At 39.7% G+C, this 18,377-nt stretch overlaps 1 protein-coding gene across 2 annotated transcripts; it reads left to right on the forward strand.

Moving 5' to 3' along the window:
- Positions 1-1,413: 1,413 nt before the first annotated feature.
- On the forward strand, positions 1,414-17,329 carry znf280d (zinc finger protein 280D). 2 transcript variants are annotated; one of them, XM_066701333.1, is made up of 21 exons: positions 1,414-1,526; positions 3,124-3,281; positions 3,629-3,990; positions 4,238-4,367; positions 4,579-4,941; positions 5,077-5,160; positions 5,670-5,782; positions 6,816-7,039; positions 8,743-8,900; positions 9,097-9,197; positions 9,301-9,447; positions 10,273-10,407; positions 10,562-10,785; positions 10,971-11,111; positions 11,490-11,552; positions 11,897-12,015; positions 12,145-12,184; positions 13,282-13,324; positions 13,453-13,511; positions 13,597-14,011; positions 15,981-17,329. In XM_066701333.1, the coding sequence occupies exons 2-21, from the start codon at positions 3,131-3,133 to the stop codon at positions 16,017-16,019; spliced, it is 3,111 nt and encodes a 1,036-aa protein (XP_066557430.1). In that variant the 5' UTR covers positions 1,414-1,526; positions 3,124-3,130; the 3' UTR covers positions 16,020-17,329. The 2 variants fall into 2 exon arrangements, with proteins under 2 accessions (XP_066557430.1, XP_066557429.1); XM_066701332.1 differs by lacking the exon at positions 15,981-17,329 and having other exon boundaries at positions 13,597-14,266.
- The last annotated feature ends 1,048 nt before the right edge of the window (positions 17,330-18,377 follow it).

The raw sequence follows: 18,377 nt of genomic DNA on the forward strand, positions 1-18,377 counted from the left end.
CCAGGGAGGTTATGCCTATCTGGTTGATTAAACTTACTAAATCCTAATCCTGCCCTTGTTGTGTATAGTCATGCTGCTACTTCTGAAAACGGACAAGTTGCAAAACAGGTGTGATGGTCCTTTCATAGACAATGACCTTTCCAGATGTTTGAGCTTTGAAAAAGAGAACTTCTTCAGATTTTGTATATATAGCAGATTGTGTAAACTACCTCCTTAGTGGAAACACTTCAGTAAGATTAATGAGACTACCTGATGCAAGCTGCTGTGTCTCCATCACTATCTGTTATTAAGAATACATACATAACCCCAAGTTACACTGTTGATAGAGTCGGCCAATGCATCTCTCTCTGTCTTAGATCCATTTAATTTTACACGCAGGCCTAACCATAATTTTAATGATCATCCTTAGTTTCTGCAAAATGGCGGCAGAGAAAAAATGGCGACTTTTTGCTACTTTGGGGGAGGAGGGAGTATGAGTGCTACAGTAGCATTAGCAAAAATACCCCACAATACTGATGTAGAAAACTGCGGAGGTGTCTGTTGAAAGGGACTGCGATATTATTACTCAGCACCTAAAAAGTTGAGCTAGCGATCTTCCCAATTTATTGGGGTAACAATTCGCTGCAGTTATAAAATGGGTGTTTTGCCAATTTGATGGTTTCCGTCCTTAATTCGCACCTATGATCAACTGATTTGGTATCTGATTTAAACAAATTAAAACATATCGGCGACATATTCGCCATCAAGGCAATCACTGAGCGCTATGAAGAAGTAGATTCGTTATTATAAAAGTAGCTCAGATCTATCTACCAGTATAATTACAATCAGTTCACTAGAGCTACAGATCTGACCGTTGAAATGCATAGCTCGTTATAAACAATATATGTGCTTTTAATTTTGCATGTGTGACTATAATATGTATATAGATGTATGATGTTTGTTTTAATGGGGGTGGGGTGGTTAACGTGGGGTCCCCATCGGTGTTACCAGGTCCTCTGTTTAATTTTCCCCCAAACTGGTTCTAAAAATCCGCCAAATTACATACCCGCCCACCGCCAAAAATTGTAACGTTGTTTTTTTGTAACGAATCCTGGTTTTATATTGTTACAAGAGTATACGGGGGGCGGGGCTTATTTGTCGACCGGGGGTGTTGCTGTTGAGTTGCTGGGGGGGGTAAAACATCTGGAAGAACCTATTTCCACAGAACATAACATTCCCCCATTTCAATCTGAATCCCCCCAAAGGTACAATCGATATACCCCAAGATTTCCCCCATACAAATGTTGTCCCCAAATGTCCCCCAATGACACTTTACAATCCCCCAAATTGCCGGGAACTCCCCCAATATGGATGGACTCCCCAGTTTCCCGGGAATGACAAACAAACCCGAGCTGACCTGAAATTACCCATCAGCCACCGGCGTGTGTGCATCGCAAACTGCACGCGAGCCGCCCCGGCGCTGCCGAGATCATGCAGACTGGCCACAGAAACACGTTTTGCGTCTAATTACTCCTTACACACAAACGGTAAGCCCTTCATTTCTTCCGCATTTGTACTTTTGAAGACCTTGGGTGCGTTTCTGTGGCACTTCTCTGTCCTCTTGCGGCAAATGAAGGGGTATAATACGGGTCGGAACACGGTCTGGAGGCAGCGCTGGAGCTGTGCTGGGCGCCATGTTTGGATGGTGGGTTTTGTGTTGCTGCTGTACGGATTTTACCGGACTGCGAGCTTCGCACGGAATCTGACCCCGTTTACGTTATGGTTTTTATTTGCAATTCACACGAGGCCTTACAGGAGTTAATGATCACTTGTTGTTTTTTTTGTCCACTTCCCATTTTTGTGTGCCGTGACGTGAGTGCACATCTTTTGTTCGGCTGTACGCAAGCATTGTGCGTGTGCGTTGGCAGACGGTGCTGGGCGGGCAGGGGCAGCTCTGGGGCTGTATGGTGTATTGCCCTCTGCCTGTGAATCCAAACTTCACACAGCTGCTTTGTGTGGAAACTGCTGTTTGTTTTCCACAGCTCACCATCCTCCCCCCCCCCTAATTCACGTTTAACGTCACCGGCGTCCCAGATCTGCGTTACCGGAAACTGGCTGGGTTTAGATTTGGTTTGTTTTGGTTTGTCTTGTTAATGAACGAGGGCAATTAGTAGACAATCAGCGGTGTCATAATTGGCGTGTTAAAACGTGAAAGGCGCGGGGCATGACGCCAGAGCCATGCCTTCACTTTGTTCTGCCCTACCCTACCCAATACCACGTCCACGTTGTACTGCAGGCCAATACTTTCTCATTTGAATAGTTCAGATTCCTTTTTTTGTATTTAATGATGTTTCCTCTAATGCTGCCCTGGTGTTAACAGGAAGATTAATTATGGATTCATACACCTGCATGCTTAACCATTTTGCAAATGTCCCTTCTTGCAGAACGTGTTTAGGGCACCAAGGCTCTGGGGTTATTGATTACACTGATTTCGTGGGTTTCTACTATAAGGTTTATAAAATAATTTCTGAATAAATATGCCTGTGATTAGTTATGTACATGTATTTTTGTAGATGCATCACAGAGGACAGAATAGTGTCCATATTGAAACTATATTATCTTGCTGGCTGTCCAATATGCCAGTAAATAACACAAATAATATTGATTTAATTTGATGAATATTTGCTATGGTTTTCTATAGTAAAGATGGTCTTTTCAAATGGCACTATATTGCCCTGGCCTTGATTTGCTAGAGGTGGTTTCTGCTTTTATTATAGTTTTTCAAATCCTTATACTTGCTTAATTTGTATGTGTTGTTGTAGCAATTGTTGCAGTGTTGTCAATCTGTGTAAACTTCAGTGTAATGAATCATCATAATAAGAACAACAACAACTTTTGGGCAGGGTACATTTTTCCTAAACTTCTGGAAATCTTTTAAACACCAGAAAACAGGAAATGATCACTGCATTTCTGTGGGTGGGGATTGGAGGTCATTGGCTGTTGGACTCTTGTAAACAACTTGGTGCCTGTCCTGGTGATATCACTCACCTTTTCATTCAAGAGTTTTTATAATTTTGCATGAATGGTCTAGGCAAAATAAATTCAGTGAGTACTTATACATGTCATATGTGTGTATTCTTTCAGTTTCAAAATGGCTGAACTTTTCATGGAATGTGAGGAGGAAGAGCTGGAGCCGTGGCAGCGAAGGATGCCGGAAGTAGTTGATGACGACGACGATGATGACGAGCCCATTTTTATTGGGGAGATCACCAGTTCTAAGGCATCTACAACCTCCAGGCAAAGTAAGAAACATTCCTCTTCTAGAATTACGAATTGTGATGCCTATCTGTGGTGGCCAACATTTAGATTAGAGTTTCCTTAATTTTTTTCCTAATCAGTATATTTTTGTCCTCCAAGAAAAAGTGTTAAGTAAGAAGAAGAATATGTCAAGTTTTTCACAGTTTTGACTCAAGGGAGTGATTTTTGGATGTGAGATGTACTGTATGATCTGTGAACAGATAACATACCACAGTGGTTTGTAACATAACTGCTGCACTCATAACATTTTCTAATGCAGATGTGTAAGTGGCACCTTGGAAACCATTTCTAATCACTTGCTTCTGCTGTTCATGCATTTGTTTCCGCCTAGGCCCCGGTCCTACCTTTAAAGCCACAAACCAACACTACACAACCCCGGCTTCTCCTCCAAGTGTAATGGCAGTTTATCAGCCGGTCTCCAGGTCTGTTGGAGCGTCTGTGACATCCCAGCCTGCACCGAGGCCTTCTCCAACTCCCTCTTCTGCCGCAGTGTGCCGTAGCATCTCTGGGCCCATTGTGCCTCAAGTAGCAGTGAGACCTATGTCCCCAGCATCGCAGCCAGTCACCAGATCTCTGCTCATTCCTGTGACAACACAGCCAGTGGACAGAGCTGGGCCAATTCCTATAGTCACACAGCACATGTCCAGAAATGTGACTGCGGTCACTGCCCAGCCAATAATTATAAATAGTCAGGTAAGGATTTGCATATATTTTTATGCTTTTCATTTTAATGACTTCTCACGGTCTTAGGGCACAATACAGTTTTAAGAAGTTGTGCTTGAGATTATGTATTTGTTTGATGTGATTTTGTCACAGCAGAAATCTTGGTTGATGTTTAAAGTGAAGGAACATGCTGACATTTTTGCACCAAAAAAAAAAAGTGGTCAATCTCTTCATTGCCAGGATATTTCCAAACGCTTGGTGTGTTTTGTTGTTCCAGGCCTACATAATGAGTTCATCTCAGATATCCAATAACTCCACCTTGATGTTGGGTTTAAAATCAGGCTCGGGTGGTAATAACAACATTATAACTACATATCCGGGTGCCACATCCATCACTGTGCTTCCAGGTATGAATTTATTTATATTTTTATATTTTTTTGCAGATTGTAGCTTTTAACACAAACTGTTGCCGCCTCACAGAGTAGTTGTATCTCAATGAACATGTACGAAAGAAGAACAAATCTATAACCGCAATTGCTGCATATCATGACACCATCAGATCAGAGATTATTTGAAGTTAATGTTTGTTTTGCTTTTTGTTTTTCCTCCTTGTGAAAGGGATTACCACGCAGTTTGGCCGACCTGTTCAGCAACTCACTCAAGTGCATCAAGTTACTCCAGTCCGAACAGTGTCGAACGCTGGTGTCAGACCTCAGCTGCAAGTTCCTTCCACTGTTCAGAATAACATTGTCAGTATTGCCAATGTGCAGAGTTCTTCACTGCCGGTCTCGACAAAGCTGCAGTCTCCACAGATGAACCCAGCAAAGCTGCAGCCCATACAAATGAGCACAGCGACCCTGCAACCAATACAGATGAGCTCCACGGCTCTGCAGGCAACCCCAGTCAGCTCTCCAAAACAACCGCCCTTACCTGTGATATCTCCCAAACTGCAGAACACACCTGTAGCTGTGAATAGAACAGGTATACTTTGTAATGTTATATGGTTTGTGTTTGTTCTTCATTAATCTCACCCCCCTCTGCTTACCTGCTGAGAAAGCAGGACTATTCCTCAATATATTCATATTGATTTTTATTTTATTTTTTTCCTCCCTACAGGCAATGGTACTAACTCTGTTGCAAAACGCCCAGTTTCATCTGACACAAACAGTACCACTCCCAAAAAGGCCAAACTTGATTCGGGTAGGCTTTGTTTTTTCTTTACCATTGCTTGATACACCAATACAAGACAACAGGGCTTCAGAAGTTGTCTTTCATTTGAAAAAGAGAGGATCCTATGCATAAATGTGCCAGACTTGTTCTTCAAATGTCAGCTGTTTAAAAAAAAAAAAAAAAAAAAAATCTAAATCTATAAAGCTCATTGACTTGTAATCTTAAAATCTATTCCATTCCATGACAGTCTGTCATTTGATCTTTCTAATAGGCTGACAGAGGATGTATACAATTTGTCATTATAAAACTATCTTTTAATTTTGTATGGGCTTCTAATTTGAAAGAACTTGAAGGTTTAAATTCAGAGAGGTGTGGATTCCAAAATGTGGTTCATAAATCAGATGCCTTGTAACATCCCATGGTAACTGGTGTGTAGAATCTGAAGTCCTCTCCGTAAAAACTATAGCCACATCTTAATGGCTAGATCTTCCCTGTGTTGAAAATTAAATAAATATATAAACCTGCTTTTTCTCTTTCAGGGACGCCTTCAACAGCTTCTGGCAGTGTTAAAAATGGGACACCTTTCCTCAAAGCTTGCCCAAAGTGTAACGTTCATTTCAACCTCCCGGATCCTCTGAGGAATCACATGAGAGTGAGTATAACCCAGTCTGCACCCCCTGTCCTTCTATACACAAACTGATGGATATAAAATACTCATGCCTTGGTTTTCGTGGTGGCACCCGTCTCCGATTTAACCACAGAAAATGGGAAGCTGGCATTCCTACCGCATGGTCCAGGTGCAGATCTGGATGTGTAGGTTGACCAGTGATCCACTTTCACAGCTGATCCTACAAAGTGCTGACGTGATGTTCTTTTTAAGTACATGCTGCATTCAGATTCTTCCCTATGTATTTAATTGGTAAATCAAAATACACATGTATAGATCTTAATGTCTTTTAAACTAAAGCTATTCCTAATAAATTATGTACTGCTGTTTAAGCGAGGGTGAGTTGGTCTTTCTTAATTTGGGGGCAGATCTGCATTTTCCTTTCTATAAATATTGTATTCCCACAAGGCAGTGGCAGTAAAGAAGGTTTGCAGCAGACTGCTGGTAATTGAATAATTATTTTTATGGAAAACTCAAGTGTATATCCTGGTCTGTGAGAGTAGAAAATTGCAATGTTTGCTTTCATAATTGTTAAAGTGGAGTCTTGTTACGTTTCAGGATATCAAAGTAAGTGAAAAGACTACCGAGCACTAGGATGCCAAGCCATAATCATTTGATCGTTTTTAACTGCAAAGATTGAATCCGAGCAGAGCATGAGTCATCTCAAAAATGCCTGTAGATCTCATGTGAATGCAAACTCACTTAATACTGATTGCAGCATCTGTGCCTCAGAGTTCTCATTAATGCTTTCATGTCTTAAATGTTAGTAGCTCACTCATTTTTAAATGTGCACTAAGTCCAGAGTCTGAGGACCTTCCACATTCTTTTTTTTATTTATTTTTTCCTTCACTGGATATTTCTATGGAACTGGATTACTGTTTCGCATGAAAAACTGTTTAAAGACTTGGGAGATGTACCCAAAAACTAGGTTTGTCCTTAACAATTCAGTGTATGAAGTAACTTTATTATTGTTTGCCACCCTCACCCCCTCTCCCCACATACACACACTTTCTTACAGTACTGCTGCTATGAGATGTTGAATGTCTACTTCCCCACGACATCTAAGCAAGGGACGACAACCACGCAAGTCAAGGCTGCGGACACTGAGAAAGGAAAGCTCATCATGCTGGTGAAAGAGTTTTACTACGGGAAACATGAGGGGGAGCTGGGTGAAAAGGATGTGAAAACAAACCCCACGTTCAAGTGCTGCAGCTGCTTAAAAATTCTCAAGAACAATATAAGGTAAGGTAATGGTTTAGCTTGGCCTATATATGAAAATGTCTTGGAAAATTATCCAGTTTTAGGATTTTGTGTGTATATATTTGTGTGAGTATATTTATAATTTGATTTTTCAAGGTCAACAGGTTTCATCTGTAGTGAACAATGTCTGCACACTTGTTGGCCAAAGATAGAGGAGTTCTAATAAAATAATATGAATCAGTCATATAGCAGACACCTTTTATTCAAAGCGACTCACACAGGCTACCCTTTTCTAGGTCAGTAACTAAGACCAGTAGCTCGCAGTTCTATGTATATTCTAGTTTGAGTAGTTTACAATCCACACACATTGCATAGAAGTTACTTGATATTCAAATGAAGTTCGTGTGGCTTTTAACTTCTCAGACATGTATACAAATTTACAGAAACTTTTTTCCTATAAAAAAATTCCTTTTTTTTTGTTTTGTTTTTTGTGTACATGGGTTTCTTCAGTTGGTTGGTTAATTAGTTCAGTTTCAGTCTTCTCTTGGCGATGTGACAAATGCCAGGGCCTGAGGCGGGGGGGGGGAGTGTTTGTTGGCTGTTGGCTGTTGCCTGACCGCTTCTTTTAGCACGTTTAGGAGAACCAGTTTAGGGATGGTTCTGAAGTGTATGGACAGTCTCTATGGAGAGTGATTAGGCTGAGGCAGGAGAGTGGAGCACCGAGCCTTACAACCGTCATTACAGTTTTCTCGCACAGATTGATGACGTTATCAGTAGACTTCAGTGCTATTCCCATTAGGGACCAGCGATGAATAATAGTTGGTAGTTTACGCAGTGTAAGAACTGTTCTTTTGATTAAATAACTTTACTCTCAAATGCAGCAAAAAGCCTCTGCAAGCTGTTTTAATGGGTAGACCCGTTTGTATTGCAGTCTCTGTCTGGCAGTTGAGGTCATAGTTCTTCCGCATAAAAATCCCTTTTAGGGGAGCTGAAGTAGCAGAATGTAAAACTGAAAAATGGGCCTTGCCTAGTCAGGGCACCGTCGGCAGGTAGGAATGAAGAGACTTACGCCATCTGAGGAGGTGCACATCATTAAGAAAAACAAAAGGTGGTTGTAATTGCAGGTATTATAATGGCTATTAAACAAGTTTAGAAATTGAGGCACAAGTGGGAGCGTCTGTAATTTATCTTTGAAGCCGCTGGGACAAAATAGGCAATGTCAATGCATGCAAAGGCTGTGCTCTTAAGAGCTGTAATTCATCTGGATGCTGATCTTACTCATTACATTGTTGTACCCTTTTAAAAAAAAAAAAAATTAAAGGGTCAAACTTGAACATGTTAAAGAAGGAACCAAAGCAAAGATTAAGACTGCTTTGTAGATTTAGACAGATTCCAAAATCATAAGGGTTAATTTTACTTTCTGTTGATATTAGTTTTGGTGAACAAAGCCACCTAGTAATGTGTTTCAATCTTTTGGTTAACTAGGTTGCCCCCCCCATTTATTCTAATTTAAGTAACTTGGACCACAAAAACATGAATTCTGTTAAAATATATACACGTATTTTGAGGTTGTCGTTTTGTTGTACTTTTTTTTTTTTTTTTTTTTTTTTTTTTAACCACAAACGAGAGCAACGCACAGCTGTCAAGTGCAGTTCACATAATTTGCGGGTTGTATCGAAGACCTTTTTCTGTCATGCCATTTAAGATATTATTTACATGCAGATGCGCCTCTCATTTCTTTGCAGGTTCATGAACCACATGAAACACCATTTGGAGCTTGAGAAGCAAAGCAACGAGAGTTGGGAAAACCACACCACCTGCCAGCATTGCTACCGCCAGTATTCGACGCCCTTCCAGCTGCAGTGCCACATCGAGAGTGCCCACAGTCCCTACGAATCCACTAGTACGTGTTTTCCTTTCTGTTGCAGTTGCTTTGTTTGTTGGTGGTTCTCAGTTCATGCAACAGTCGAGTGCGTTGCGAGCCTCCAAGTTCAATAGCTTAATTTTTCTAAAAGTCCAGATGGCTTGTCCTCTACTTGTTTTCTTCCTATTTTGTGACCCTCTAAAGTTTGAGATTTGTGATATTGATTGTTTTTCAGCTAATTGTAAAATATGCGAGTTGGCGTTTGAATCGGAACAAGTGCTCTTGCAACACATGAAGGACAATCATAAGCCTGGAGAGATGCCCTATGTTTGCCAGGTAATGAATGGAAAACAAGAATGGTGAATGTGAAATAAGCTTTTTTTTTTTTTTTTTTTTTTTAACCCATTCAGAGACTAATGTATTTTTCTTTACTTGGCAGGTTTGTAGCTACAGGTCATCCTTCTTTTCTGATGTGGAAAATCACTTCCGGAGTGTTCATGAAAACACAAAGTATCTTCTTTGCCCGTTTTGCCTTAAAGTCATTAGAAGTGGAACTCCATACATGCAGCATTATATGAGGCATCAGGTAAGATTATTTTTATTTGATCCTTTTCCCCGTCTTCTGTAATCTTGTTAAACTGGAGTCAAGAGTCTCTCTCCAGTGCAGTTGTTCGGCGTTTGTAATGTTTTGTGGATTCAGTCGACTGAAAAGGTGTTGAAGCGTTGCAGGGGTGTTCAGGCTGGACTTGACTCATCACGTGCCTCATAGGGAAGTAGGACAGTGCCTGATTGTTTTCTGCTCATAAAAGTATCGAACACCTTCATCTGTCATTTTTGTAAAGAATTGCATTCAGTGCCTGTAGCTCAATTTGAACACAGTCAGCATAAGTAGTAACTCACTTGTGAATTGCTCTGTTCAGTTTCATTCTGAACGTGGATTGATTAGTCGTCCATTGAACACCTTGCCGCAATACATAATGGTTTGACAACAGCGCCTTTCCCCCAGACTTCTGAAACCACTTTGAGTTCTGAAACACATTCTCACTGTTAACCATAGGGAATTATTTATGCTGTGTAATGGGGTGTTTAGGTTTGAAGAATATTCCAAAATCAAAAATGTATACAGATTCATGTATTTATACCCTATTAATTGATGTTGTAGGTAACCTTTTAAAGTGTAATTTTCATATTAAGATTTAGTGCTGAATGAGCCCAATTCAAATAAAACGCTAATGATCGGGTCATTTTTTGTTTTGTTTTAAAGTGACCTAATTTTGTAATTGGAGTATAACAATTCTTCCTGCTGCTCTGCAGACTATATTCCTTTACCTTAAAGTAGAGTTTTAACCAGGTGATGCAGGCATTCACAGAAGGCCATTACTTACAAATTCCTTTCCCTTCCTGGTATCAGAAAAAAGGTATTCACCGGTGTACCAAATGCCGACTACAGTTCTTAACCTGTAAGGAGAAAATGGACCACAAGACTCAGCACCATCGCACATTCAAGAAACCCAAATCCTTAGAAGGGCTCCCACCCGGAACCAAGGTGAGGCTGAGCTTGTGCTTGGTGGCAAATGGCAGCTATAAATTGTTGTGCGTTTTGTTCCCAGGCTAGAAAGAAAGGGTTAATAATAATTAAAAAAAAAAACTTAGGTATTTATAAATCTAAATTTATTTCCCATGGCAACTCTTTCTTCCAGGTGACTATCCGGGCTTCTTTGGCGTCCAGCGGGTCTCCAGCCTCTCCTAACTCAAGCAGTAGATCTATCGTAAGCATAGTCCCGAGCAGCCCCAATGCCAAACAATCGTCCAGGCCGCAGTCCAGTCAAGGAAAGCCCAAATCGGCCTCCCAGAACAAGAAGCAGGAACGACTGAACAATTCAAAGCAGCTGGATAGATGCAACTTGGCATTACGAAATTTACGGTAAAAATCAGTCTGTCGGACAAAGTGGTTATCATATTCAAATCTATTTATCTTTACAAACAAGTTAACCTTATTGAACCATGTTGCGAAAGTCGTTTTTTTTTTTTTTTTTCCACAACTTGCCTGATTCAGTCTGTTTGCAGATTCTATTGTTGTAAACTTTTTTTTATTTATTTTATCTGTAGAAATCATCTGGGAGCTCAGAAGTGCATTGAATGTTACTCTGAAATTAAGGACTTCTCTGCTCACTACCCATCCTTCGTGAGCTGTGTTTTATGCAAATACAGAACTAGCTGCTGCAAAGCCTATGGAAACCACATGATCAGGTATTTTTCTACTTCATATGACTTGACTTATAGCAGCCGTTTACATGTTTAATTAAGTGCTTCTCCTATGGTGAATCGTAGCATTGTATTTCTTCAGCTTGACTCCACATGAATAAAGGTTTAAAAAGACGCATCACAATTCAAGCCTGATTTACCAGGCTTCTGTGTGTCCTGTATATGGCATGCTGGCTTCCTAAAAACTCCACAAAATAAATGCTTTGAATTGCATCACACTTTAAAATAGAGTAATATTTGTGTCAGACTTGCAACATGTTTCCTTGTCAACAAAAGAGGAAGGAGAAACAAAACCAATCTAGTACCCTTCACTAAGGCAGTGGTAATGAGATTGAATTAACGGATTCTGAATCTTGTCGGCAGGTTTCACAGCGCCAGTTCCAGGGGCCGGTTGCGAAAACGGAAGAAACCTTCAGGTAGCCTACGGTATGAAAAATAAATTATAATCATCATAACAATATTCAGTCCAAATGCAATCTTAATTGTTACTGTAGTAGAGAGATTCGGTTCTGGACTTTACCTGAACAAAGCAATAAACCCTCATTTATGATTTTCAATTTATTGGTTAATGTTCTCATAACTGGTTTGTTGATCTTATATAAAGTTGGTATGGTATTGTAATGAATGTTACACACAATTTAGGTCTACACAACCATTTGATTTCTAGGGCCTAATTCATCCTCACTACTTCATCCCAACCTGTTTAGAGGATTACGGACCATACGCATCACTTTGGCCACATTGTTTGAATGGCATATTCTCTGTTGCAGGGGTATAACGCTAGTGTGTCTTAACTGTGATTTTCTAACGGATGCTTCTGGTGCTGACAACATGAGCAAACACCTGACTGACAGGCAGAATCACACCTGCCAAGTGATCATCGAGAAAGGTGTGTTTCCGCTACGTTAATCATTCTTCATGAAGGGAATACGTCATTGGAAATGCACTGGTTTCACGTCAATGAGCTAGTGCAATAATATTTGTATGGGTAACTTATTTTTTTTTTCTCTTCCCACAGATGCTTCTGAAGTTTGCATTGGTGAAGAACGCAAACCTGAGTATGTTTTATTTTGTAGTTTTGTTTGTTTAATAATGCAGGGTAATATTTCCTTTCATTTATAGAATTTTGCATTTTGAACAGTTTCTAAATAAAGATCAAGAAAGCAGAGAAATTCCTGCAAGTGTTGGAAGTTTAGCTGCTGCAGCTATTATTGGACTTACAGTTTGATTAAATACGTATGAGGATTCCTATTCCCTGACCTAAAAATTGCTTGAAACGATCATTTTATTGAGTAATTTTTCCCTGTAAAATTTGGGTTCATAGAAATGTTTTTGTTTGTTGTCTGTGCCTCTCACTCTACTTGTTATTTGCAAGGGGCTTTCAAAAGAGTTACAGGAAATCCAGCTGGGAGTCTTGCCCCTGAAACCCTTCTCTTAATTAATCACAGTTTGGGTTGAAAGTGATGGCAGTGGCGTTATCAGTAGGGTCATCTCTTGTATTTAAATGCCGAAATCAATCTAATAAGTTATCGTCTTTGTTACTCCTCTGAGGCTCCCCAAAAATACCGAAAGGGGCCGGCCAGCGCTACAGCCCCAAACCGGAGCAAAATTGGAAGCGTTTTTAGTTTTATGAGGCGTTTGCATCGCTTTAACGTCACGGGCCTCCTGAGATTGCAACACGGAGGAAATCAATGTAGCTGTTTCTTATGCTAAGTGCTTCTTGTAGGAGCAGGGATTAAGGCTCATCGAGGTCATGAATCATTTACTCCATGATTAATAACACTTCAGCTTGGATGTGCGAGGATCCCGTGTGGTACTTCAGCAGATAGAACCTGGCTTTAATGCAGCATCAACAAAGAAGATACAGTTACCAGCAAGTTCTAAACAAAGGGCCCCTGAAAGGTTACATTTGTATTAAAACTGATGACTTCACAAGGCTTTGTGGAAAGCGAGGGCCCTGCTGTCTTTGCAGTATCCGTTTGTTTTGTAAACACTGTGAATTAATCATGCCACATGTGTTGATAAGCTGCTTAATGCGTTTGCTTTTTAAAGTGATACGAGTAATTTATAAAATAGTTTTGTTAGATGTTTATTTGTGGGATAATTATAGGAAAGGATATTGTTTAATTCACGATTATTTATCTGTTTATTAAAGGCCTCAGGACAATCCTCGTGACAAGGAGACTGATGAATCTCAGGTACTGTAATTACTGTAACTTTACTGTAAGTTCTTCAGTTACATAATTAGAATCTTGTAGTAAGGAAATCAGCAATTTGACCTTCAGCGTATGGAACTAAATCTAATTCTTACTTTTTCTTTTAATAGAAGAGTAAATGCCCAAGTGATGTTATTAAAGATTCTGCCAATCCTCTGGATATTGAAAGGTGAGTAATATTCAAAAACCTCATGTCTTTATCTGGCAATTTGGAGAAATGTATTGCATATTGATTTTATTTGATTCCTCTTCAGAAAAGAAACCAAGATGGATGACCCTGTCGATGGCGGCGATACAGAGACGCATGGTGATGGTCCAAAGGCAGTTTCGGGCGGCGGGGGAGCTCCCAAAGACACTTCCGAGGGCGAGGCCGACAACCTCAGCAGCACTGGGAGTGGGAGTGAAGCAAAGACCGAGCCCTCTGCAGCCAGCCAGGCCAAAGACCAAGCACAAGGCCCAGAGCAGGGCGAGCAGAGCCCAACGAGTGGGACGGCGGCCCCACGCGAAAACCTGAACAAGAACGATGCCTCTTCAGATTCGGCCAAGCCCCTCCCCAGCCCCACAGCCGGAGATGGAGAAGGTGTGGAAAGTGAGAAGAAGGAGGCCCGAGATGTGTCCTTCGAGCAGTTCCTGAGGAAGGTGGACGTGCCCGAGTCCATCAGTTCTGACGTAAGTGAGCAGGGCAGTGTCCACCTGGAGCCCCTGACCCCCTCCGAGGTTCTAGAACACGAAGCCACAGAGATTCTTCAGAAGGGCGGGGTCACGCCCGCTAAAAACAAAGCGGGGCCAGCCAGTGAATCTGCAGAGGAAATCAGCAATACCTCTAGCATTGACCAATCAAAGGACGTCTAGTCTAATAGAAGACCTGAAGGAAAGCTAAATGTTTGCAGGGGTCTTGTGTTTTTTTTTTTTTTTTTTTTTTTTGGTATTTGTACCAATAACTTTTCCCCTTCTTTTTATAGATGTATTTTTCAGACCTTTTTTTTTTCTTCTGAAAATCAGATAAATTCTAGCCTTGATGAGAAGCATGAAAATAAAACATGACATTTTAAGTTCTATAGAGTTTATATGTAAAATTTTACTATGCACCTGTAGGGGGTTGTAATCCTGCCAGGCTATAAACTGAATTTACAAAACTTTCAGTGAAAGTTGGACCGTAAACCTATGTAAATACTGTATGTTATTGTGCAGTTGTGCAGACCATGTAATGCAATTGTGTATATAAGGTACCACTGCTTCATTGTCCTAGTTTTAAATCTAAAGATACTCCCTTAGTATGGGACTAATGGATTGGGTGATAAACCAAAGTACGGTTACCCCTTTTGGACATTTTTAACATGCTGCTTTTTATTTAATTTAATAGGCATACTTTGCCATATGGCAGCTACTTCCAGCTAACTGTGTGTTACAGTTAGTGGCTTTTACGCATGTAGCGAAGAATGTATAGTGTATACTTAAGTGCTCTGTAGTAGAGTTCTACTGTGTATTGTATATTGGGGGATCTTAGTATTTTTGCAACGCCTTTCAACTATAGATTTAGGAATGTCCATGTGGAGTGACTTTAGTAGCTTGCTTTGTAATCAAAGTTTGCTTCAATGCTTCCTTCTGTATTTTTATTTTCCTGTATATTTTGTATTGGTCATAATTTGCTGTGCTTCTGGGGAGAAAACAAACTCAATCCTAAGAGGTGTTTGGGGGCAGGGCGGGGGTAGTCAAGGTGTGGTTGCTTTTATTGAGCTGTAAATAAATCTTTTGGCGTTCACAAGAACAAGAAGCGTTGTCTTACAATTCCTTGTTTTAAAAATGCTTTTTGTGTTGGACAGTTTTTTTTTTTATATGTGGTGTGTGTGTGTGTGTGTATATATGTATTGTGCTAAAATTCTTATAGGCTAAATTTTAATTTTAAATATTTCCTGCTTTTTCAATTTGCTATAGTTCCCTGTATTTATACAAGTTTCAATTCCGCTCTGAAAGATTTATCAGCACAAAAGAACATTAGTATTACCAATAATTAGCAGTTTCTGATGGAACACGGCACTAACTCTATTTTGAAAGGGACTGTGAGAAACCGATAGATACACAATGCGTCTCTTGTTTCTAATGAGGATGGATTTTGTAATTATTCTACAATAATTTGAGGTATTTCACAGAAATGCGTTGCTTATGTTCCTAAATGTGTTCAGTACTCCAACGAAGGTTAATCTGAAATCCAGTTTTTCATGAATATGCTTTCAGGTAATTTTACACAGTGCAATGGATGATGATTATAGAATAGTTGTATTTTTAAATTAAGCCCCATTTACTCCTCTATAATATGCAGTGCCATGCTCTCTACAGGCTTTCTGCTTTGGTTAAAATAATCCAGCCAAGATAAATGTTCACCTTTCATGGGCCATTTTGTAAAAGATGGAGGTCTAATTTATTTGTGGTTTTAATATTCATGATGTTTTTGTTCTCAGACCTGAAGCAATGATGAAATGTTGATTTGAGAAAAGAAAAAAAACAAACAAAAAAAAAAAACAGGTGCCAGTGTTTTCTTTTTGCTTAGTTTCATTTTTTCCCTTCTCTCTCTCCCTCTTTCTTTCACCCCCCCTCCCTCTTTACCCCCTCTCTCTTTTTCTCTGAATCATTTCCCTAGGAGAGCCCTGCTGACATGTCATTTCTTGTGTCCAGTTGAGGTCATTGCCTGCAGCCTCGGGGTTCAAGGAGGTAACTAGCAGCCCACGGCCATTGATACCCTCCACCACTGCAGCCGTAGATGTCAAGACTTTTACAAACACTCCAGTCAGAATGTGATATATATTTTTTTTTCCATTTACTACAACCCATGCCCTCCCTATGTCACACTTTACTAGTCATCCACCGACTTACGTTCTCCACATCCTTGCTTGGAAGTGATGAATGTTCTTTGTGGGGCATTCTGGCATCTCTTGCAGCTTTGCACATTTTTATTCATGACGCAAATGTGTAATTAGAATATATTCAAAACTTGACTTTTTTTTTTTTTTTTTTTTTAATATATAGCAGTATGTGGAAAAATCAATCTGTAACTCCAGTTGTTGTTGTTGTCTGCCTTACTGGCTTAAGTGGTTGTGTGTAAAGGGGGAAAATGTTTAGCTCGCATCTGTGTTCTGCTCCTGCACTGATTGCTGCTGAGATAAGGGGTTGCTGTGTCAAAAATAAGGGGTTAGAAAACAATTAAGTTCAAAAGTGTTCTTGCAGCAGATCCATCTAATTTCTGTGCCTGCAAGCTACAATAATGCTAATGCATCTAATTATACCAAATAGGGCTCTGCTTTTTGTCAAGGTTTATTTACTATTCAGATTATTTCTGTAGAGGCTCAGTGGTTTAAATGGCAACCACATGGGTAATTGCAAAGTAATGCATTTGCTTTTCAATTTAGCCAAGTTTAATTCCATTTACAATTAAAAGAATTAGCAGTTAATTTGGAGCCATTGTATCGCATGAGCACAACAATGACCTGCAAAGCCTGAAACGCTGTCTGGAGCTGCTCAGAATTTACATTTGATGCGAACAAGCGCCAAGATTAATTCTTAAGAATTAGGCATTGCATTAATTTTTGTTTTTCATATCATTATCAGGATCTTATTAATTCGATTTAGCAAATGCATTTAAGATTTGAAATCTTCCAATCTGCATTGTATGCAGGCTGTTTTAAGGAGATCTCACACTGAACAGTACATAACAAACCAGCAATGTTAAGTTTTTATTCTTCCTCTATTGAGGGAGACCTTAAACATTCCCTTTTATTGCATACATTACAGTGTAGCTAGTTGATGTTTTTATTTTCATGGAGAACCAGCAATTTTTGGACTCTTCAGTATAGGTTCAATTTCTCCTGTAGGATTTTGTAAGAGGAAGCAGTTGCTTCTTGCATTGCCAATGGAGAATGTGTGTGGGGTCTTTTGAGATGTGTATATATAAAATGGTGATTCAATTCAAAATAAAATCTCTGAAAACAGTGACAGATTTTTACCTTGCCTTTCTAAATCATTCATCTTTTGTATCTCACCTGGTAACTAAAACAAAAGAAAATCATATTTAAGAAATTAAAGCATTACACTTTAAACATGCTATGAGGTCATATAGTTAGACCAAACCAATAAATCACCACTAAAATTGAGTAATCGGGTAAAGTACCTTGCTGAAGTGTACAACAGCAGTGTCCCCACCCGAGATGGAATCCATAACTGTGACTCCACACTGCTTGTAGAGGAATGTGTGAAAGTTACTTGTTGGCTGTTTAATTATCTTTAATGATTTACATCACTCCCATGCAGAATGATTTTCTAGACAATAAAAGCATGCTAATGTGCGTTCTGGCATGTTATGCCGAGTGCCACTATGCATTATTGTAATGCAGATTTTGCGGATGTTCCTAATCATTAATATGTTAAATTAGGCTTTGATAATTTTAATCATTTCAGTGCAGCATTTGTTTTTTTGTTTGTTTTTTTAACGACCGAGCTACAAGATTGTTTGCGGTATCTGTTATAATGGATATATGAAGGGAGAATGAATGCCTGCATATAATATCAGATCATTCTGTCCTCCTTTGGAACATAATTGGTTTTTGTGCGCCACTACCTGTTGTATTTCCTTGATTTGACATATGCATGCAGATTTATGAGAGGAACAGTCTGTCTAGGGACATGTTTATCAGTGCCAGGCATTTCTGTAACCTACAGCTTAAGGAAACTCATTAAGTGACTGAATCTTGAAGTCTAAGACTCAAAACAAGCAAATTCCATAGAGGAAAAAGGGGGGGGAAATAGCTGACACAGGGTGTACAGCAAACATTTTTTAAAGTAATGCATTCTGTAGCTTTGTAATCAGTGATGTGGGTTTTCAAGCTTGATGCCCTGCTATTCATTGTATTCAGAATCAGCAAATATGATTTATAATTACAACAAGCCTCTTGATAATTGTGCTTCAGAGAGACAATTAGGCGTCTACAGTTTAGGGAGCGAAGGACAGAATGCAAAATGAAGACATTACTTAGTTAATTGCTGA

Source organism: Amia ocellicauda, chromosome 4, assembly GCF_036373705.1.
Source record: "Amia ocellicauda isolate fAmiCal2 chromosome 4, fAmiCal2.hap1, whole genome shotgun sequence".
Lineage (NCBI taxonomy): Eukaryota > Metazoa > Chordata > Actinopteri > Amiiformes > Amiidae > Amia > Amia ocellicauda.

Coding starts and splice junctions, on each gene's coding strand:
- znf280d (XM_066701332.1), top strand. CDS start 3,131: ATGGCTGAACTTTTCATGGAATGTGAGGAGGAAGAGCTGGAGCCGTGG. Junction 11,112..11,489: donor TATGGAAACCACATGATCAG/GTATTTTTCTAC, acceptor TCTTGTCGGCAG/GTTTCACAGCGCCAGTTCCA. Junction 11,553..11,896: donor AAACCTTCAGGTAGCCTACG/GTATGAAAAATA, acceptor TCTCTGTTGCAG/GGGTATAACGCTAGTGTGTC.